This window comes from Sinohyriopsis cumingii, unplaced genomic scaffold (assembly GCF_028554795.1).
Source record: "Sinohyriopsis cumingii isolate HCF-2022 unplaced genomic scaffold, ASM2855479v2 utg002136l, whole genome shotgun sequence".
Taxonomy (NCBI): Eukaryota; Metazoa; Mollusca; class Bivalvia; order Unionida; family Unionidae; genus Sinohyriopsis; species Sinohyriopsis cumingii.
Genome location: NW_028316138.1, coordinates 217501 through 241687, shown reverse-complemented (window position 1 = coordinate 241687; position 24187 = coordinate 217501). Strand labels below are relative to the sequence as shown.

General features: G+C 34.3%; 1 protein-coding gene across 1 annotated transcript in view; it reads left to right on the top strand.

Annotated features, from left to right (window-relative positions):
• Nucleotides 1-24187, top strand: part of LOC149771043 (glutamate receptor ionotropic, kainate 3-like) — a 122978-nt gene that overhangs the window by 89594 nt on the left and 9197 nt on the right. The window contains exons 2-8 of the mRNA XM_089948888.1: nucleotides 7204-7329; nucleotides 7733-7875; nucleotides 13296-13533; nucleotides 15662-15849; nucleotides 18878-18982; nucleotides 20025-20222; nucleotides 20922-21025. Coding sequence (XP_089805014.1) covers nucleotides 7204-7329; nucleotides 7733-7875; nucleotides 13296-13533; nucleotides 15662-15849; nucleotides 18878-18982; nucleotides 20025-20222; nucleotides 20922-21025 — 1102 coding nt within the window. The remainder of the gene's footprint in view (nucleotides 1-7203; nucleotides 7330-7732; nucleotides 7876-13295; nucleotides 13534-15661; nucleotides 15850-18877; nucleotides 18983-20024; nucleotides 20223-20921; nucleotides 21026-24187) is intronic.

Genomic DNA, 24187 nt, shown 5'->3' with positions numbered 1-24187 from the left:
TCTTGACAATACGACTACCCCAAGCAATCTGTTTTCTTTGATAAATTGCGTTCAAAACAGATTCCGCGTGACTACTACGTTCAAACGACTACGTTGACTGTTTTTTATATGTGGTGATTAGCTACTGATCAGCCGTCAACAAATGTGAAACCAATGCGAAACCAATTTTATCTAAAACATTCTGGAATTATGATGATTCCTGATGAATTAATTCGCTTCATAATAGAGAATTCAAACAGCTGTATCGAGTATTTTAATCAATTTCTTCCTCACGGTAGGCACTTCACACTCCTAATCCCAACGATCCTTAGATTCTCGACCATCTTTAAGCCAATCAATCTGCATCAAGATTGCAAGATTTGGTAGATAATCATAGCCATACACTTTTTCCAAGTGAGAGGGGAAAGTCTGTGTTCTGACGCTTAAGGTTCTCAGATATTTAGACCTCACTGTAATTTCCCTTTGTTCTGTCACACGCTTATACACACAAGTTTCTGCGGTGCTGCTAGGGCAACTGTAAATTATTTGGCAAAAGGTTTTTCTCTATTTTTATGGTTTGTCTATTTTAATTTTTATCGATAGACTCTCTCTCTCTCTCTCTCTCTCTCTCTCTCTTTGATCTTTAACATAACGTTAACACTTTTTCAGTCAATACCCCATGATGTCGGCATTGTGACAGCGCACAGTAATGTCTAGCATAGGGGCATCATGACGCAGATATGTGGCATGATGTCTTACGAATCACACTGTCCTCACACTAGCCGACCAGTACTAACACTGACCTCTTAATGCTGAGCGACAACCACCGAGGCAGCTGCTAGTACTAGTTTTAGAAGTCTTTGCTATGACTCGGTGGGGGTTGGAACCAAAGACCTCTCCCATCCGAGGCCGACGCTAATACTACTAGGTCACCGGAGCGGTAACACCACATATATATTTATGAACATGTGACGATGAGTGTCCTGTAATTAGATATAGGGACGGACACAATTAAAAATCACGATCAGCATAACAAAAGAAACAATAACACCAGAAAATGAACAAAACAATGAGCCATTAAAACAAATTCATAAACAAATCCATAACAATTTGACATACCCATTACTATGAGGTTGGTTTCAATTATTTGTTTTGCAGGTCACTGTACCCTTCACTTTGCAAGTGTTGACAGCAGTTGTGTGCCAGAGAAAGAAGCATGTGGATAATACATTTGGTTTTGTTCTGGACGCATGCCGTCTCTTTAGAGAATGAAACCTTCCAACGTGTAATCACACTGGGTAAGTGCTAAATAAAATGGTAAATAAAAATCGAATTGTTCAGATCTACTCAATATACTCATGAAAACATGAGGTCAGTATACGCTGTAATCTTTCATTTTGATCAATAGCAAAATATAGAGTTGAAACTGGACAATATAGTTCGATCGAAGGAAACTTTAAAATTGCGAAAAGGACGAATTGGACGCTAATACTTAATCTTTATTTTTGCAGCTTCAACGCCAACTCTTATTTCATCATTAGTTTATGTCTATCTAACAATCTATCTATCTATCTATATATCTATCTATCTATCTGTCTATCTATCTATCTATCTATCTATCTATCTATCTATCTATCTGGTAAACTAGTGATCTAAATTGATATATGGATGCATACATATCAATGGCGAGCTGGTAGAAGCTAATTCTTCATACATTTTATAACTTAAATCATTTTTCCGATCTTGCTCCAAAAGAATTTATTTTGACACTTTCTTTTGGTATTCGAGTATTCGATATAGTACTTTTTGGAATATTTTTGTTGGCAATGTTTATATATTCCATGTCATTTGTGGACTCGAAACATTAGGCTTTCAACAACTATCTTCCTAACCTATTCGTTCTATTTGATTCTTACTTATGCCTGTATCAGTGACGACGAGGAGGACGAAGAGTAAAAATATAGATTGCAATGGTGTTTCCCCCGCCGTTTTATAACCGTTAATGTTGTATGCCATGCCATCAAACATGGTACCATTCCACTTCCCGCGGGACATGATCATTAACAAGGTCACTGAACATGATTTGCATTAGCAACCAGTGGTGTGGCATTCGACAGCGTTGCAGACTCACTGTGCTCAGCATTATGGTAACTGGCGTCATTGTACGATGGACACCATGCGACACCAGAGGCTACGGATGATATGACGCAGACAAGTTTGGTGCAATATTTCTAATCGATCCAGGCTGGTGAAAGTTGTTCACGTCTCACAGCCCTAAAATGCCACAGCCAGATACGACAGTTGAGTTTGGGACGCAATATATAGTTGCCTATTCATCTCCCCACACCCTGTTTGCCAAAGTGTTTCATCACTTTACTTGCTGTTGTATTGCAGCCTTATACGTACTGGAAGTCATTTATTCGACAGTGAATAGCTATTTAATCAATTTCTTTTCTTAAAAGATCTCGTATTGTAATTTAATTGTTAGGCTGATTATTTAATTAATTATTTATTGCTTAATCGATTATAAAGACCGATAATCAATTCATCTGGATTTCATAAATTTATCCATTTACTAAATTAATTGATCTTTGGTCTGAGACACGTATAGAGGAATATTATATTAATGAATAAATATTTAATCTACAGTAAATGCAGAACAGAAGTGATTATGCAAACAAAAGTATAAATTGATCTGTATTTAGGTCAGTTCGTGTTCTGGTAAATAGTTAGATATATTTGTTTGTATGATAATCCGTGTCGTATAGTGTTTATGAATCACTGGGCCGATATTGATAGTTATACCTGTTATTCGGGTAAATCACGTGCCTGCAATAAGCTATCCCTTCATTTGTGAAAAGACGAACTAATCTTTTGACCTCCAAATCGCTTCAAATAAATCGAACATGTTTTGTAGTAGAAACTATTTCAGCAAATCGTATCGGTCTCATCAATGCATGACATTCTGATGATCAGACGTAAAGGAAAAAAATAAGGAGGCACTTTCTAGTAAATTGTCAACACGTCTTTTATTAAAACTTTATGGCTAAATAGGTACATTCTACAAAAGGTACCATGTGTAAATATTGATCAAACACAATAAATACTTACTAATCAAGGGATGTATCAGTAAAGACACGCCTGACACTTTGTAAATTAAAAATGATATTATTGTATCAAATGTTCATTATTATTATATTGTATGTCATCAATCAATCTTTTAAAATACATATATCAGATGTCTCTATTTAGAGAATTAACATTCTACAAAATCTTGACGCTCAGCGTATCATCCAATCCATAACATTAAGTAATGTATTCTTGTTTCTAAGGATTGTTTTCAGCTTTTGAGATATTATGTAGTGAATTTCCATTTATCAGAACACTTTTACTTTATCAATGAAGTTAAAAGATAGCAATAAATGTGATTTGACAAACCGAGTACCTAGGTCTTACCTTAAACTCGACCTCAAATCAGAGTTTGACGGAGGCTTACAAAAGCTGTAGGGTTTGGTATTTTAAACACATTTAGAAACAAACAGATATACGGTCATATTTGTACAATTGATATAAACTAAAATAATTTGTATTCTATAGAAAATAAACGTACTAAGAAAACGTTTGAAGAGATTGATACAAGGCTAGCTTAGAAGTAATTTAAATTAATTTGTTACCATCCGTTTGGTATCAAAATGTACCGAAGCATGAGTATTAAAATTTAAAGAAAAACGGAAGCAAGAAGATATTTGCCTCGAATTATAAAATTATATCAAAATAATTTTCATTGAACGATCCAAGGTAGTACGCTTTTCACTCAATTGGCGAAGTATAAAATAAAAATAAACATTATTTAACATTGGCAATTATTGTAAATAAACAAAACACTGTCAAACAGGTCGGCTCTGTTCGTTAAAGGTTTAACAATTGATTTAACAATTGTATTTGAAATGAGCATGCATGCCAGAGAGTGTATTTTGGTTTGCATATGAACGTTAACAAGGACATTTAAATCAGAAAAATCATTATAAAGTATGAGTTCCACGAAGAAAGACCACTGCTGAAGTACTTATTCTCTGGTGTAGAAGAATAAAATGTCACAGGGTCATTGTGTATCTATAATGTATATGAATGTGTTTTTGCCAGTTTCATAAGATACCGTCTTCAAATCCAAATTCAAATTCAAAAGGGAATATGTGAACTTTTACATTATGACAACATATCTAAGTGGGGGTCGACAGAGATGAAAATTCGATATATAAAATCCATCATAAGGAAATATATCATTTTGTGATTCATTGGGGTCTTCTGAAATTTATTTTGCTTATCAAAATATTGTTGTTTTGGTTATCGAACCTTTTCCCCATTTTCTACAATAAAGGCCATCGCATTTACTTATCGCATTGTCTGTTCGGTATACCATATTTCGTTGACTGCATCCAGTCCAATATACTTATCTGACATCACCCATCAGTAAATCCCATCTAACAACTTTACGCTTCTCTTCTGACACACGCATTTTTTTTTGTTTCTATGGTTAAAACAAAGCTATACGGACAACATTCTTTTGCCGATCAGGACCCGGCCAAGTGGAACGAATTTTCCACACATCTTAGACACAATGGCACTGTCATGTCGTTCAAGAGGGCCTTTAAAACTCACCTATTTCGACTACAATGAGCAGAGTTATAGACTTAGTTATGTTTGATTCCTTAATTATTGTTAGCTTGTTTTTGTTTTGTAATTTCATGATGTTTGCTTATTTGTAATATTGTCGTTTATGCTTAGAGATTTTAAAGATTTGGCTTTGTACTAAGTCATTATGATTATTATAGTTGGGATTATCTATCTTCGCTTTGTGAAGATCCGTCCTTTGTTTCGTTTATTACTTCCTGAATCGCTTTACAATCATTTCCAATTAGCTATATTTGCACTGAATTCATACTGCTCAACAGCAAATTAATGCGCTGAATAGACCCATACTACACTTTTCTTCACTTTTATAGATAATAAGCAATTCTTTAAACACCTGCATGAAATGTGTTTGTGTTCCTTTCAAAAGGTCTAAATGAGGTTAGTGTATTCCAGATCTCTCTTAGGATATTATTGCCTCCGTACTTGTCCTATCATCCGTATCATTTCTCAACTTTCCGCCTCGATCACCGAACAATACTATCGTGACTTTGACTTTCTTGGGTCTTTCTCTCTAGTTTTGAAACTATATCTTTTTCAGTCTTCGTGATTTAAGAACGTAGAACTCCAATATCGAGCATATAGTGTTATGACTCTAAGGTCTTAAACGAAGTGCAACCCAAAAAGACTTTTGTAAAATCCAAAACAATAATCTATTTCCTTAGAATACAAAGTGAAAAGGTTAAAGAACGTACGGTATTGCGAAGATTATTCCAAATAATCTTAAAATTACTAGCGCATGTCCATATGCTTAAAGGTCTGAATAACAATTAGTGTTATTCCAAAAAATCTCCAACGCTGGAAATGTTAGTGTGCATGTCTGTGTCGTGGAGATGTGCCAACAGTCTTTTGTTGAATCCCAGTATTATAATACAATGTTTCCTTAATTGAATTCGCTGTAATTCCCGGTTAATTTCTCTTCCAATTAATATTATTTAAAACTCTTTTCCAAACGTTTACGAGATAAAACTGTTACTAAACAATACATGTTTACTTCTGTTAATACTGATCATAATATTAAACCATACTGATCGAGAAAATATTAGCTATGTATTAGATGCTTACAGAATATAAAAGAGGCAATGCGTTTGGTCAGCTAAACAATAAAATTGATACTGGACAAGGTCAGCTAAACAATGAAATTGATTTTGGACAAGGTCAGCTACAACATACAGTTTGACGAAGCACACTGCATATAATGAATTAAAAAATTAACAAGCATTCAAAATAAATTATACAGAACAACTGTTGTATGTTAGTCCTCCTCGTCAAATTGTTATTAACAATTACATGTTCTTAAAATCAATAAATAAATAAAATGAAATGTTTCCTATAAAAGCGTTACTCCTCTTCTTCTCTCTCTCTCTCTTTCTCTCTCTCTCTCTTTCTCGCTCTCACTCTCTCTCTCTCTCTCTTTTCTCTCTCTCTCTCTCTCTCTCTCTCTCTCTCTCTCTTCGCTCTCTCTCTCTCTCTCTCTCTCTCTTCGCTCTCTCTCTCTCTCTCTCTCTCTCTCTCTCTCAGATTTCTTTTCTAAGGCAACTGGTGATGCATCTATTATGCAAATCTGTACAATCATCGGTCGCCATGCAATCTTCTGCCATTACTGTATATATAAACGGAAAGTACATGGCTACACAATCTTGATCTCCTGTGTCAGTTTTCGTTTTAGAGTTTATATCATTAAGTTTCATTATATAAATTTATTGCTTTCGTAATGTTCATCTTTAATTTATTAATGGTAATCGTAATTCTTCTCAAACACAAGGGAAATCAAGAAGGTTCTGAATGTTATTGCGCTGTAAATCAAGGTTCATTATTAGTGAACATTTAATTAGTCCATTCCCTCAAGGTACGCCCCATGAACGTCTACGTACATAATCCAGAAATGTATGTTTGAATACAATTTTAGGCATATTGCTCATACACTTGCAAACTGCACTTGTACCTGCATTGTATAGTTCACATCATCACTTGCACCTGATTTATTCAGAGAGTACCTTGAGAGCACATGAATTTTACTGTGAGCTCATTTGCTTAATAATATAATTATTTCTCCTTTACCGACATTGTCAATTATATATGTTGCTTCGTATGCCTATATCTATGTCAGACCAGCTGCATTGATAGCTACAGATTTTTTCATGCAACATAATTTTGTCTATTTTTATAAGTGCTTTATTTAGTGACAGGTTGAAAGTAATAAACCAGCTACTACACGACTATTCAGAAAGTTTACAATAATCCTCTTCTATACGAATGTTTAACATAATGTTTTTGCGTGGATATGTCTGATTCATCCTCCTCCCCGCCCCCCTATATCTATCTCTCTATTTCATGCAATACTCTTATACGTTTTGAAACAAAGATGGGTAGATAACCAGCCAATGCCTTCCCTATGCAATGAAAGATAAACTTTTCAAGAACAAGCAGAAGGCATAATTATATCCTAAATACTTGGATCTTCCTATAGACACATAAAAACCTGAGACAGCTTTATATGTGCTAAAAATAAAAAATGATTTATCTCTCTTACAGGTGTGGTAACCAATGGTGACCCAAGACAGGAAGATATGAATGAGACATTTTCATTGAACAGATATAGATTAAACATTCAATGGCGTCATATTGATATGAACGAAGCTTTTGAAATTCTCAAAGCAGGTAGGGCCAAATTTTCGAAAACACTTAAGTAATCTAAAATATATTTCAAAAACAAAAGAGGACACATTTAAAGAAGAATAAAACGATGATGTGTTTAATGAAGGAGAAGGAAGTAGTGTAAAACTATAATGATCCGAATCAATTTGTTTCCGGTTATGTAATATTTACACTCACGAAAATGTAGCATCTACCTGTTGTATATATATGGATGTGTGAAGGTAGTTAGATGGGTCGTAGGTAGGTTTGTTTTGTTTGAATTCATTTCATAGTTTCGTTTATAATACCAGTTCGACACTTTGATATCCAGTCTATGAATCCATTTATTGGTCTTGTTTTTAATACCAGTTCGACACATTGATATCCAGTCTATGAATACATTTATTGGTTTCGTTTTTATTGTCAGTTCGACACTTTCACATCCAGTCTGATGTTGACGCCATGGTTGTACTAGAGTATGACAGCAGGAACTCTGTCATTGCAAACATTACAGCCAATATGAACAAACCGCTCATTCGCTGGACCATCAAACCACCAGGGTATATACAGGTACAGCTTTCAAAATAATATATTGTATTAGTTTTAAATAAATAGTGGTTTATAACAACATTCTGTTATCACTTGTGATGTTGGATGCTTAGCAATATCATACCATGTTTAGTAAGTAGAGTGACAATGAGAGTTTTCGATTTTTGGTATTGATAAAAGTCATGACTCCTTCTATACCTTATGACTTTGCCCTGGTAAGATAAAAATCAAATTTATGCATTCGAGCCCATGGATATGTGAACGTTACAAAATGTGTCCCTGTAAGAATTTAGGCATGGGTAGTAAAAGACTGTTGACCTATATCAGTAAGGAAGGAAACCGCTATTATCACCTTACTATGTATAGTCATCTTTGAGACTGTGACAAGTACATAGATTAAGTCATGTCCACATTCTTTAGATATGAGTCTGGGAATGTAATACATGATTATAGAGAATATATTGCTACGTTGACCGATCAATATTTTTGCAATGTTTGTACCGGTGAATATTTGCAAATGCTAGCTACGTCTCTGTTATTTGCTAGTACTAATGATGTTGGCAAGCTCGATATAACAAAGCAAATTATGGATTCCTTATCCTGTTGAAATCGACCCTCACCAGTATAAATCTTCTCTAATTGTGGGCTGTTCAAAGCGCTAGCAAGTATTTGAGAGATATGAATTTAATACTCCAATGCTATGGATGCTTACCATTTGTTGATGCGTTTATAATAAACCATGAAAGAGCCATTCAAAATGACGTAGCTATTATATTGGCTCAGTTATAGGGAGACATCATTCATAGTTTCCTATCAGCACCTCAACTACAAGTATGAAGTATGGAGTCTGGTTTAGGGGTAAGGGGTCACTTTGAGTTCTATGCTTGCTGAGGCAGATTAAGTTAAAGCGCTAACCTTATAAAATATCACCAGTAAAGTCTATCTTTCGAAAAATAATACTTTTCTTAATAACTGAGGAGACGTCGATGCGTTCGTTGGTTATAAATGAAAAGTAAAGCCTAATTTGATGTGTCAGGTTCATTTCAATTATTAAATAAAAGGCACACATACGATATTTGAGAAGTAAATGGCTTGTAACCACTGGGCCATTTATTGTGCATTTGGGAACGCAAGCGGCTTATCAAAGGTTATGTACGTATGAATGTATCGTTTGAATGCATCACTTAGATTTATCAAGGAGGCCTAACAAATTGTTATGACGCTTTGAACTCATGTCCGAAGCTTATTGACAAATTAAACAACTTAGGAATTTTCTGAGAACAGCAACGATGTAAACTTGTTTAATATTGTCAACAAATCATGAAAGTCATTATTTGGTATTGTTCAGAAAAAAAAATTAAATTGCTTTCCTAGATTGAACTATCCGAAATGAATGAATAATGTAATCAAGTGGATGATGATATACCAGCAAATATGGTTGTCAAAGCTAAATAAATTAGATTGATGTTTTAGTATTAACAAATCGATTGCATTCAAAGTAACCGAAAAGTTCAAGCAACATTATTGAATTACCTAGAACCAAGCGAGTCGACTCTATGCGATAAATTTACCAATGTTGTGTTTTTGCTCGTTGATTATTTGCAAGTGCACCGAAAGGCGATGTGACCTGGTCTTCGCGATCTATACCAATCGCTAAACTAGTTGCAATTTAAGTCGTCATATCATCAGAAACATTACTGTGGATCGACCTAATATCGGCTGAGACAACGGCCATTTGTTCCTCGATAGTCAAGGTTGATACGGTGATTGCATGTTTGTCACAAGAACCTAATTTAAAATACATAAGATCAAGTATTGGTTTGTGTTAGTAAATCGAAGCAATATATAACTATAAATGTCTTAGAAACTGAGGGAAAACGTATACACAATGACGTCCCCAGAACCGATTATTTTGTAATACAGTTAGATTAGGTATCAGTGGCATTATCAGGCTGTTCAACACCGCTCAATATTCCATCGACATAAAGTAAATCGAGGCGATAATGATATTTCCACGAAGAGTACTGAAAACCACAGAGACATCGATGATTACTCGAAATCTGATGGTCCAGCTAGGACTTTAATGAAATTAAATTCAGATTGTCAACTGTGTGCAATGAGCTCGAGGCCACATTGCGCACACACTGACCCGGCTAATAACGCTGAAGTAGAAGTTATAGCCATGGGCGCTAATAATGCTTTCATTGGTGGAATCGAGCAGCAATATCGTCAACATCATTGAAGATTTTGTGTGCAATTCCTCTCAATCATATAATTTTGTTTTGCTTTATTTAGATCCCAACACAAAATTACGTTAACCGGTAAGAACAACGCCAATATTGCAATTTGATCAGGAAAGATGGAGATACCACTGCTGGTAAAGTTGAGCTGTCAACATTAACATTAATTTCCACAGGCATCAAAACACTGACATGGATATGCTATGTTCCTAGCATTACGTTGCATCCGATTTAGTACCTTTCATTGCAACAAATGGAGTTGTTTAGGCAGTCCGTGATCGACATTACCTTTCATGCATGTGTAAGTGCTACTGGTGCTGGTGATTACAGATATTATGTTATAATCCTCTCCGACAATACTCAGCTGCTGAAATTCGCAGGTGCTCAAATGAAGAGCATTGGCGTATCTGTGGAAACTACTCAAGTTTATTATATTGAGACAAGTTCCGTTCTAAAATAATAATGTCCTATCACGATGTTACGGTTGGTCTTAGCGACAACCAGCTTGTGAATATACAAAAACGCAATAAGAAATGACTGCGGACTCACAATGAGGATTTTTCCTATAATGTTAGTTGGAATCGTCCACGCCGGCTTGCCCAAGAACAATTTAATCAGCCAAAAAAAATTTAAAGAAATCGGTAACCATACACTTCTCTAAGTAAGAGGTGACGCAGATTACACATGACCAGTGGAATATTACCATTCCTTTCAGCAATTCCTGTGTTGTTAGCAACTGAGGCTCTCGCGGTTCTAAACGCCGCTGCGCTAGGAACTGCATGAACCTCTTCAGCAATGGCTTTAAAATATCCGTAGGGGCCGCCGCTTCTCTATTACGAATACAAAAGGAAAATGTGTTCAATTACTAGGAACGAATCGCATAATATGCGAAGTCGGAAGTCTTTGAATACCTGTACATCTCTCAGAAGGCCTCTATGCTAACTAATTTTCATGGCAAAGTCAGTATATAATTTTCGACATGGCCTTTTAGCGAAATGAATTTGATTCTGTGATTCCTCCCACATAATAAACCTGAATCGTTAAACTGGATTCAACAACATGACATGTAAGGCATCGGGCCCGCTTACACAATAACAAACAATCATCTTGGAGTTGCTAATTATTCAATCCCCGACGGACAACGTATTTTACCAATGTTTTATTCGACTCTACCGTTTCAAACTCTTTTGGACAGGTGAATATGCAATCATCTTCTTGTTGAAGCGTTGCTATGCAAAGCGTCCCCAAAATAACAAAACAAGCGGTTAATGTCTATTAATATTTACGGACGTACTTGAATCATTTAGTCCAAGAAGTATTAATAAGCACATTGTAATTTCAGTGAATAATGTAAATAAATATATCCACCCAAACTAAAAACTGAAGACAGTGATAGGACTGATTTGATATCCTATGCTAATGTACGAATGAGTAATTTTTCAAGTCAACAACAATCACTTAAAATTAAGACACGATAAAAGAACCAGGATGTAGATCAGTTTCATTTCCAAACATTCAAAATTGTCAAAAACTTCCAAGTGACAGCTATTGTAATAGACTCAGATTTAAATAAACATGTTTACCTCCAGTAATAACGATCTATTTAATCTATAATCTTAGAAAAGTAATATCTATGTAATATATTGTTTGCAAAATAAATGTATAAGTAAGGTAGACCATTAACTTGATATTGGACAACGGTTGATTACAAAAGACATATATGCATAACATATAACCAAAACAAAAAGGAAAGCCAACAAATAATTAAAAGTAAATATATATAGGAACAGCACCCATTATATGCACGACAATCGGAATTGTTGTCCCGGCTGAATCGATCGGAACCAGTGTCGCGGTCGGTGTTAGTAACACTTTTTCGATGTGATTATGTTTGCAAATATATGTGTGTTTAGACCTCTTCGTGGTAGCATGAAGTAGTGTCAGTAAGATTAATAAACTGTACTCGATGGCTATCAAGAACACAATAATGCGCATGGCCACCTTCAAAATGGTGCTGGCTTAAATGGAAAACCACCGACGACTCCGGTAGTATATATGCAACCGGTGGGTAGCGAATGTACAGACAGGAAAAATCTAGTATTTACTTGAACAACAGAAGAGCTTATAATATTAAAACCATCACTATGCCTATATTTTATACGCTGTATTTGTCACGTCGCAATCTCAACGATTTGAATATATACACTAATGTTATAATAGCGGCTTTGTTGGTAACTAATATAGGTCAAACGTAATTTACTCTGTATGACTATTCCATTGCATGGATGCACATTGGTAACATTCATAGTCCTTGGGCTCGCTTTCATACACCTGTGATTTTGTGTCCTATGAGGGCAAACTAATAGAGTATAGGAGGTGTTGACCTATATCAACTACCAAAAATCTAAAATGCACATTGTCAGACTACTTTTCTATGCCGATATTTTATAATATATAACTGATATTAGTAGAAAATATAAATATGACCTGTTGCGAGTCGAATTTAGATCATCTGTAGTTGTTGAAATTTAAGGCGAGATCGTTCTGAATTAATGCAGTATAAAGATAACCAAAGAATGCCCATAAGTATTTATTATACAAACTATTATTTAGTTTTTTTTATTGTCTATCATTTTGCAAACGAGACTATTTTATTTATCATTAGTTTATTTGACACTGATATCTTTCAGCAGCTCACGTATCGGATAGATGGTCGGAATGTTAAAATTGCTTATCGAGGACGTTTGTATTACAGTTATTTGCGTACTTACATGACTTCCACATATCTTTAAAAATTCTGATAAGTATATGTTATCATGAATACTTAATGGTGCCATGAAATAAGTCTTTTCTAGACTGCGGGAATGTAAGGACTATCTAAAATGAAATGTGAATGCGTAATGGTGCTATTAAATTCAAATTAAAAAGGCGTTGGCAGAATGCAGATATGTTAGTGCAAGTTATAATACAAGTTATGGTAAAAATATCAAGAAGGGAATCATATCTTTTCACGCCTTTCTTTATATATGACATAGTTTTGGGTTGGAAACATCTATGAACGGAAAGAGGGATAGTCCGAATCGAACGGTGTTTGCTATGGTAATCCTCGTCAGTTCTACTCAAAATAGAATGTAAAGATCCTTGATCCAAATAAAGATCCAAATAAAATGTAAATATCCTTGCCATTTCTACTCCAAATAGAATGTAAAGATCAGATGTCGGAGACAACTTGATGAGGTGAAACTTTGCAAATGTGAGAAGAATATGACTGACGTTGTTCCAGACAATCCATCCTGCCTTATACATCTGAACGTCAGTTCCACTTTCAACTCCAGCAACATCAAAAACGTCTATAGTTTAAATGCACCGCCTATTATGATGTCACTTATTAACACTCTGGGATGGAAGAATGTAATTATCATCTATGAAAACTTCACAGGTAACTTAGTGCACTGATTAGGTAATTTATAGTATCAATTAACTTTACCTCATGGACGTAGATCACATATGTTCAGTCGGAATTAGTAATGTGTTTCCTTTATCTCTAACAACACATCAACACACGCCTGGTTGTTGTTGCTGTTGTTGTTGTTGTTATAGTGTTAAACGCCATTGTGCAGCACACAATAGGTTATACAATGCAGCCAGTATTAATGGTAGAGGAAGAACCCGGGAAAACCTCCGACCCTCGAGAAGATACTGGCAAGCTTTCGCACATAACGACATTGGCTGAATCTGAGACTCGAACCCAAGCAGGCAGAGGTGAGATGGCAGTGATCCGTAACGGAGAGCGCTTTAGACCACTCGGCCACTCGGGACCCCTCAACAAACGCTTGGTTTTGCAGTATAGAATCAATGTGAGTAATAGTAATGGGGGACGAAAACATCTACTCATTGTCGAAAAGGAACAAGATTCTGGGATATCTTGTTTGTTGCAGAAACCTATTAGAGAAGCTGAATACAACACAAGTTACATTGAAATGTAAATATCACGAGATCTGCCAAAAAATACATTTTGCAATAGCAACGTTCAATTCACTCGTGGCCATTTTAATTTTTCAGTAGTTATCTCAAAGTGAAAAAACACTTCTTTTTTGTGAAATGGGGATATTTACTTTATGCTCTATTGACCGTTTTACGAGTTCGGCAATTTTCTCCAATGAAAACTATGTTCATCTACTTTTAATTTTTGAAAAAGGTGTACTATCCTAACGTTATTGGTAACATCAAAACCTGAAGTTGTGTGTAAAGGAGGTGAATGTTCTGCCTGCCAGTTCTAATTATTTTGATCTATGTTGCATTCCCCTCTTTCGCTCTGAAGTTTTATTTTCATTTCCTCTCTCTCTCTCTCTCTCTCTGAATTTACATTTCTTTCATTTTCATTTTGAAACTAAAGTTTTCTTAATAATTCCTTTATTTTTCGTTCAAAACCAAAGACATATTTACTCCTCAAACCCAAAGCTATAATGCACAACATGTCCTTGCCCACCGAATAGTGAATCAAAATATTCTTTATTTCTTACTGTCGTAAAGATACTTTCGCTACAAAAGGATCACAACACCTGGCAAAAGCAATCAACTCAACCTTTTTCATATAATTTAGCCTATCCTAGGTAGGACTTGAATCCCGATTCTCAACATCAGATGAAAATTGTGAATGCTTGCTGGTTTCAAAAGAGTTCTGTTCTCAAATTTGTAAAATTAAAGTCGCTATCAGGGGCTACAAAAGTCCAAAGCTAGGTCAGTCAAATTTTAAAAGACAACTATTTTAAATATCTCTGAAATATCTTAACGCAATTTAAACCCCTGACATCACGCCAAAATCTCTTAGGATCATAGGTCATAAACAATGCAATAGAAACAAGCGAAAGAAGCAAGTTTAGTAAATCAACGTTTCATTTATCTATAAGCCAAATATTTTTGAGATATTTAAAGATTTGGGAATTAATCCCCAGCCAATCCTAAATGCGGTATCATGTCGTAAATAATCCAAATGAATGAACACACAGTTTAATGATTTCATTAGCCTGTCCTTAAAACAGGAATAAGATATTTGTTTATCACATTTTTTACACACATTTTCCCTTGACCAATAACGTAACTGATTTCCTAGAACAAACCTAGTCTAACTCTAAACGAGACTAACTATGAACTCTTGCTAAAGAAACATGTTTTTAAAACCTACAATTATTGACAAATGTTAAGCAGATAATATATATATATATATATATATATATATATATATATATATATATATATATATATATATATATATATATATATATATATATATATATATATTCACACATCCGTTTTGCTGCTATAATTTATAAGTTTATATGTACAAGCCGGACGCCTCTCGTGTATTTTCGCATTGAATATACACCAGTGTTAAGGTTTGTATTCTCTAAACATATTTCTTCCATAATTTTTCAACCGGCATGCCTTAGATCACAAACATGGAAAACGTGCATTACAACAGTTACGAACTGCATGGATTGAGCATAATTATCGTGATCATGCAGTCATATCTAGTAGACTGTTATTGACTTCATTGTCTCCTTCAGCAAAAGATACAGATTGGCTGGTAGACCTATTATCAGCAAATGGAGTACTATTTATTCTGCACAATATTGATACGGGGAACTTCAATGAACGTTTACTGCAAGCATATAAGCTTTCACTAACCACTGGATCCAGCCTCAGCTTTATGGTAATATGCAGAATAAGTTGTGCAAGGAGAATATTGAAGCAGGTATGTAAACAAAATGGTGTCTACAGTTGAAGATTTGCGTTTATATCAAATTTAGAAACTAAACGAGATTCTTTCTCACCTCTTGGTGAAAACGTTCTGCAATACCTTTCAATGTTCTTAATTTTACCAACTGTTGTATGACATTTGTTATTCATTGAATATACAACGTTACCATTCTTCAACGTTAACTATACAACGTTAACGTTATTCAAGTTCAATTGTGCAATGTTCGTATTATTCAATATTAAGTATACAACGTTTTAATTGAAAGATAATTTGTTCCCAACAATTTTATTTGTATTCACTGTATGGTATGAATCCATTGATTTTTTACATATATAGTTATACACATATAATTGTATCCATGTTTATGCATTAAAAACATTCTGTGGCATGTTTTATTAAGCTACAAAATTAAAGTCTTGAACTAAACGTACGAATGTGCTTTCAATGCGATTAAAGTTAAGAACACTGTTTAAAATCAGCAATGTTAATCGTTTTGTTCATCGGAAATATACTTACTTATTATTCAACTCGTAAAGGTTGATAAGATAAGTACAGGCCAACACATAGTGTTCAAAGAAGCTTCTTGCTGGCTGATTGCGGTATATGGAAAACAAATTTCGGCCGTTTCCAGAGGACTAAAAGGCTGCGCAGACGATCTGCATAACGTTGCCGTATTTTCCTTTCCAAAACTCCAAGTGGAAAATGACAAGGTTCAGAAGCATATTTTCAACAATTCATTTATTCTATATGGTTGTATTATATGTTATACCTTTTCTTTAAAACATAAGATGAACATGATAATATTATGATTGTCTCACATATTCTAGTACGAACATCATTGTTGAAGAAGCTAAAGAGCGATTGCATGTATTGTACCTATATACCCTTGTAACCTTTAAAACTTGCTTAGTCTTATACAAATTATTATTAGTTATAATGGTAAGGTAACAACTAGAGATACTTCAATGGGAAATGTCATGGTTGCCAACAATCATTACAATTATTAGATAGATAAAAGATCAAACATGAGTTCTCATTTCTAAGGAATTGTTTTTATACGAGTTGAGTAATTTCGATTATAGCTAGCCTTGGTATACATTTCATTTGAAAGGTGCGATAACTAAAGATTCTATGAACATGGCGAACAATGTGGATCCTGTTTGACAAAATTGCAGAACAGTTTAGTCATATGCTTTAGGAATATATTCTGATGCTCTATGTGATACGTATTTGCCTAGCTATAGGAAAACGAATATAAAATGACACAAAAATAATTTACATTCAATGGGTATGGAACAAATAGTTAATGAAGACCAGTAGCCCAACTCCACACCCACCAAACAAGCAAAACGTACTTTACCTGCTACTGTAACTAACAATAGACTGTATCACAGTTGACTTTTGACTGATTGGACAGCTACCGCTGACCTCTTCTGGAATGTGTTCTCTGTTCGATCAGTTTTAAACCCAACTGATTCGCACGTCGTGACATCCTTCGCATCCCCTACTGATATGTTCAAGTCTTGTAACGATGGTTCAGCATCAGTGCAGCAGGTTTGGATGCACTGGCAGCTGTCATTGCAGACTAGCACTCAGGCGGTTCAGGGTATAATGTCACTGTTTAATGGACCGAAGCAGCACTGAACGCGGTATCCCCCTGTGCGACTAAGACAAAATCCAGAGTTATGTTCGCTTTGCTGAGGATGGAGAACTAAGCTAATTAGGAACTTGCTAAGCCTTCTTTAGAACATGGCCAAAGTAAAGAAATACGACATGTAGCAGGTGTTCGGTTTACCATCAAATTACTGCTGGTCATCAAGCTCATAAATCTCCCAAAGAGCGTGATTGACCGACTAATGCTTATGAGAGTACCACTGTATGGACAATGGCATTCAACTATCATCAAAACCAATGGGGCCACCAGGTCCCACCATGACCAACACAGTTGAGATCTAGGAGAAACTTTATGAAAACCAAGAATGTCATATCGCAGACGTACTGAAGGCAGACAGGTTCATCATCTTTGGTGACTTCAATTCTATCGTTTTACAGACTAGATATGGTCATGGGTCATCAGCAAAATTGGTTTTAGCAAATGCAACAAAAACGGACTATTTCCGATTAGGATATATGCTGAACAAGACCTCCTAATCACCAACACAGTTTTCATCCTGCCCAACTGCCACAAGACATCGTGGATGCACCGACGCTTCATGCACTGTCATCTCATTGAGCATTTCATCGTCAGGAGAAGAGACAAAACAGCTATCCGAACATATGCTACCAAAATGTCTCTAAGTTTGTTATGTCAAGTTGTTCAAAGGAATTAATTAAGCATAATGAACGTTTTATTTCCAGATAGATTTATAAAGTCACACCTAACTCTAAAATATTATCAACAATACAACAATGATCAGAATGTTTTAAGCACTTATTGTTGCATTTAAAGACAGTGGTTGAAGGGATTCGTTTCCATTAAAAACAACAATCTTATATGTATTTATAAATGGCAATCGATTTTCAATTTGAGTAAGAATTGTGTTGTTGATTTCAAACGCTTTAGAGACCATTCGCATAGTTCGAAAGCGAGACTATCATCAACATACAGCAGAACATGTCCTAGGACTTAAGACTTGAATTGTAGTATCTGTAACACGCATATTAACACTTGATGACGTCATGTTGAAATATGAAGTGCTAGCATTACGTGTTACAGATATAAAAATTAGGATGTGGTAGATTGCCATGAATAGCACATTTATCAAATGATAAAAATGAGCAGATACACAGTTTTTATGCAATTTAGACTTCATATTAAACTCAATATCAAAATACAAATGTCTCAATTTGCCAATGGCTTTCCACTTGTGATACAGCTATTGGTACCCTGTACTGCAGCCTGATGACAGAGTAACGTTTATAGAAAAATCATTTAATATGTTTTATGCAAAAATCATTGAAAACAATGTAGATCAATTAAATGTTTCAGTTGACGGCATATAATTATACTATTATATTACAGGACGTAAGGAAAGCTATGGTACAAATGCTATACGATTTACAGAAACCAGATGTTGCAGATAATGACACAGATGTTACATCGCAAGCTGTGGAATATCTAAAAACGGTTTGTGTTTGTAACTACTCTATATACTCCATACAATGTGGGGTCCAACAAATACCCTAATCAGCCTTTGCATACTGTGGCCGCAATTTTAAGTCTGTTTTGCTTATTGTACGGTTTACTCCTCACAAACTGCAGTTACCCAGATTCGAAATCGCAACGCAAGACGAAATATATATATGTCTTTGCAGTTTGCAATTGAATCTGACTTATGTATGACTATATGCTATATATCAAAAGGTATATATAAGATCCGTTATAGAAGCCTTAAAAGGCTGTATATTCTCTTAAACATGTAATTATGTTAAAGCAGTAAAATGACTGAATATCATGTTATTTCAGTTATTATGGAAATTTGGTGATGCAAAACAATTACAGAGAGACACACGTCTAATATACATTCCATGTGAAGATGTATTTCTACTTATGTGTCAGAATCAGTTGGAAAGACCAAACGGTATTAAGAAACAAGTCCAATAGTACAGGCCAAAAATATTTACTCAAATCTAGTTTAGAATAATTACAAAATATATATTTAAATATTAACGACGCAATAGGCACAATCTAATAACGTAAGGTCTATGATTTATTTGTTAATGTGACATCAGGAACGAATCAATAGTTACAAAGCTTGTCAGTAATCCATTGATATGAATTTACAAAGTTAGCAAATAATCCAATGATCAGTAATTACAAAGATGGTCTATAATCCCAAACGGTCACATTTACAAGTAACTTAATACTCATTTCGTTAAATATTTTATATTCTTCAAAAGTGCATTTTCTTCCGGAAATAAAACAAACAATGAAGCATACAATTCTGAACATTTAGCATTTTGTGTTTAGGACAGCTGGATCAGTAAATACATTCAAAACGTTTACCTTGTTTCGATGCTGAAATGCTGACGTGAGATACAAGATTAAATTATTAGAAAGAATACATGTTGAAATAGCGAATCCTTACCGAAGTTATGATGCTTATGGTATGTTTACACACTTTTTAGGTTTGAATATATTTTGTCTTGCTAATATTTGATCTTTCTAGATATCGGAAGTCTGGAGTCACCCAGTCAACTATACACGTTTCACAATAGAGACCCTAGAATGGATTCAACCAACGGGCAGGGATTTCAGTCACGTTGGTTATATAGATTTTGCAGGAAACGTGACCATATATTCCGATATTTTTCCTAACACAAAGTATAAATTCAACAAGAGAAAGTTGGTTGTGTCTACGCTAGAGGTAGGTAATGAACTTCCATATGCAATGTATTGTCAATGTGGCTTTGAAGACAAAAACTCTCTAAGATAGTGTCCGTCAGTGAGTGCGTCCTTACACGGTTTTGGAAAAATACCAGTCACTATTAGAATCTTGAAAGGTCACTTACATCTCCAAGCTATCAGCCCTGCAATATGTCCAGTATATTCTATAAAGTTAGAAGACAATATTAGGATTTCGTTTCCGCAGGGCTGAAACACCATGATTGTACAATAGATGGGAAATATATTTATGTCTATAATGGTTACTTCAAAAGAGTTGGGTATTGTGGTATTTATGAGCAAGTGGCCTTTGTACGCAGAAGATATTATTAATCCATCCATGAAAAGAACATTTCGATCATTAGTTTTGTAAAGACATGACTCTTATAAATGACCACAATGAAAAAGTTAGATGTAGCTGAATCTAGCATCAAAGTCCATTTTTATTTTGAGTGTGGTTCGCTTAAAACAAGTGTCCGTTAGACTATTCGCTATTTCATCCACATAATCAAACTCACACCAATGAGATTCGTTTCAAAATGTACTGGCACTACGGAATAACTTTAAGCATATATTTATATCAAGGTGAAATCTTTTGATATATCAATCCCGAAGTAAACAAAAATATTTGTATTGTTCATTACTGAGAGTAAAATATTTTTTTAACCTTTTTATCGTTTAGTATCGTCCTTTCGTTATCAAAACAACTGACCCAAATGGCACAGTTAGCTATGCTGGAATGTGTATTGATCTCTTGGTGGAGTTATCCAACACACTTAATTTCACGTAAGTATTTCTTTTTGAAGGTGGTCAATCAGTAATTGACCGCTGTAAAATGGTGCTTTTAATATTTAATCGTCATTTTGCTTGCTAATAACATTTGCAACACATGAAAAAACAATTAAATAGCTTTTATGTCTGACGACTTGAAAATCTTGTATATATAAAGCTATTTAAATTTATATGCATAATTGTAACAATATTAGATTTACTAACAGTTTCGTATTTTTATTGTAACTTTTAAAACTCACTGCAGTATCATGAGAGGTAAACATCAATTATGAAATCTCCCTTATGGATAAGAACTCTAATTTTGGAAGTCATGGAAGTATCATGGGATAAACATGCTCCTTTGTATACATACATTCATATTTGTTCAATCAAAACACAATTGGGTACAATGCTTACATAATTAATAGATTAATTCCATAGTATTTTTTCACCATCGACATTATTTGCTTGTTTAAGTTTCCATCGGTTTCAGTCTGTACAATTATCAAACTAGGAATTTACTCTGTGATGACATCGGAATTTTAACTTTTTGAAGTATCGTAGTTACCGCGATCTTTTCTCTTGTGAGATATGACAGATTAACAACTTCAGTTGAAATTAACTGAGGACGAAAATGTGAATGATTCAGGCATCGTTTTATAATTGAAGGTTCCTGTTCAGTTTATTTTTTTAATAATTATGACCCTCTTCTAATTTGGATATGCATCATTTTGGCTATGGGATCATTTATTTTAGCTACGTTCTGTAAAGACATTTAATGCATTCACAAACACATACACACGCACCTGCACTTCAACTATGTAGCAGCTAACAGAAAGAAAAGAATCAAACAAGCTTAGTAAAATCGACGTATAATTATTTCCCTAGAAGAAAAAGTGAAAATCTGAAAGACAATTACAATATTTTCAATTAAATCCCAAATATCACAATTTAACTATCCGAAATCTAAACGACTAGAATGTCCCAATAGAATTTTAATAATCTTCAATGTTCTGATGTATACATAATATTGAATGTTGTTATATATCACAATGATGTAATATGGAATGTCTTTGAATGAGCCCACGATAATCCCAAAGTAAAGTTTTAGTTCAAAAAGTAAATGATCACTTTAATATTCCAATAAATAATTCAAATAAATAATTTCTCTAAAAACTATATCTGCACACACAAACACTGATGATAAATCCCTAAAGACTGATGTGAAACAGAATCAATACATGTTGACCAAATCATTGATAGACAGATAGAGAGATAGATATATAGATGTAACCTTACCTAATAACAATATTTATTCAAAGGAAGAAAATCCGGTCTTGAACTTAAGTATTCAATATCTATAAAAGAGACGTAAATCAAAATGCCTGGATGAATCCCTTATCTGGACCCCTATAATATATTCGTAGGCATTTAGAAAATCGAAATGAAAAACACTGCTGATGACAAAGTAGCTAATACAACTTCTGGAATAATAACTGCCTGTGCTCAAGTCTAAACGTTGATTAATTATAGTTTCTGATGTGACTAAGTGACTCATTGGCACTTGATTGATATTAGAGATTCCGTCACAATGTTTACCATATGCAGGAAAGAATATATATATATATATATATATATATATATATATATATATATATATATATATATATATATATATATATATATATATAAAGTTACGTGTTTAGGCTCAAATAAACAGTAACAAAGAAAAGGTAAAGACAACAAGCTTTGCACAATTTAGAAAATAATTTAATTCCCTGGAAAAACAAGGTAAAAATGAGGAAAATAACTCAAGGTCTAAAGAATCAAATCCAAAATTAATCCCAGAATAATAAATGAATTAAAATTTAGAAGTTCTAATAACAAAATGTTCTAAATTATGTTGAGTTCGAGTAGCGACAAAATTCCAAAATTTCCAAATAAAATTTCAAGAAATATCTTTGCCCAAGAATTATGTATGAGCAATAAAATATTTTCAGAAAAAAGAATTCAAAATTCCATAAAACAGAATTTCAAACCAAACTGATCACAACAAAACACATTGCAGTGTAAATGTTTAAATGCCCAACTGAGATTATGTCCCTAAGCATCGGTATAAAACCTGATTACTGTGCAGAACAGATGCACAAATGAGGGCCACCCCTACGGTAAAACCAGAATTTTGTGAACTTAGTAAACATATTTAGTCTAAAGTCACCTAGTCCCAGTCAGCCTCCATTTCACTAGTATCAATCACACATTAAGAACAAAATTAGGTGTAGAAAATACGTTTGTGTATTGAGGTTAATTTGTGTTATATTCTATGCATGCGTTCTAGAAATAAAAGTTTTGGCTTATCTGTGTGAGCTTTCATTGTAATCATTCCCAAGCGTGTTCCTGTCAGTGATCTAGGAGGGAACCATGTACTGTTAGGGAGAAATATCGTTAGATTTGCTCCAGTATTTCAAGACCGTGATATGTCAGGTTCAACTAGAATTATCAGCCATACAAAGCAGTGGCGAATTTAATTCTTTCCTAAACTTTTCACAGCAAGTACATGAATCATTACATTTGCCTTGAATCAAATTGGTTATAGTGAGTTTATTAAACGGTTTAGCTTTATGGCAAGAATAGTCTGCACTCTACTTTTCGATGACTGGAGAAAAGTAACTCTTGCATATTTCAATTTCTTGTTCTAAGAATATTCTGTAATCCAACAGTAATTCCATTAATGAATATACTTCTCCTTTATACTGACTACCGTCGAAGTACATTTGCATGGCTTGTATTTCAAAGTCCAGTTCGGCGCATACTTACAAGCCGTGTTCAAGAATATGGGAAATTTCAGCGTAGGACTTAGCAGAGTATTGTCGTGGTCTAAAAGCATGCCAGGTATGGTCATCTGACGCGTGTTATACCTCCTGGTATCGTCATCTGACCCTTGTAAAACCTCAGCTGATAATTATTTCCTCAATAGATCATTTATGAACATGGTAAAAAAATATCCCCTAACAGGCACCCATCGTCTTATATATTATTTTATTTATGAAATTAATTAAATTGTTCTATTATGTATAAGGGGTTCGTGTTCATCTATTCGATATCTGTGTTCAGACCTCCAGTTATTCAATCGAATAATTTCACATTTTAGTCATCGCTCTATCCGAGCTATAACAC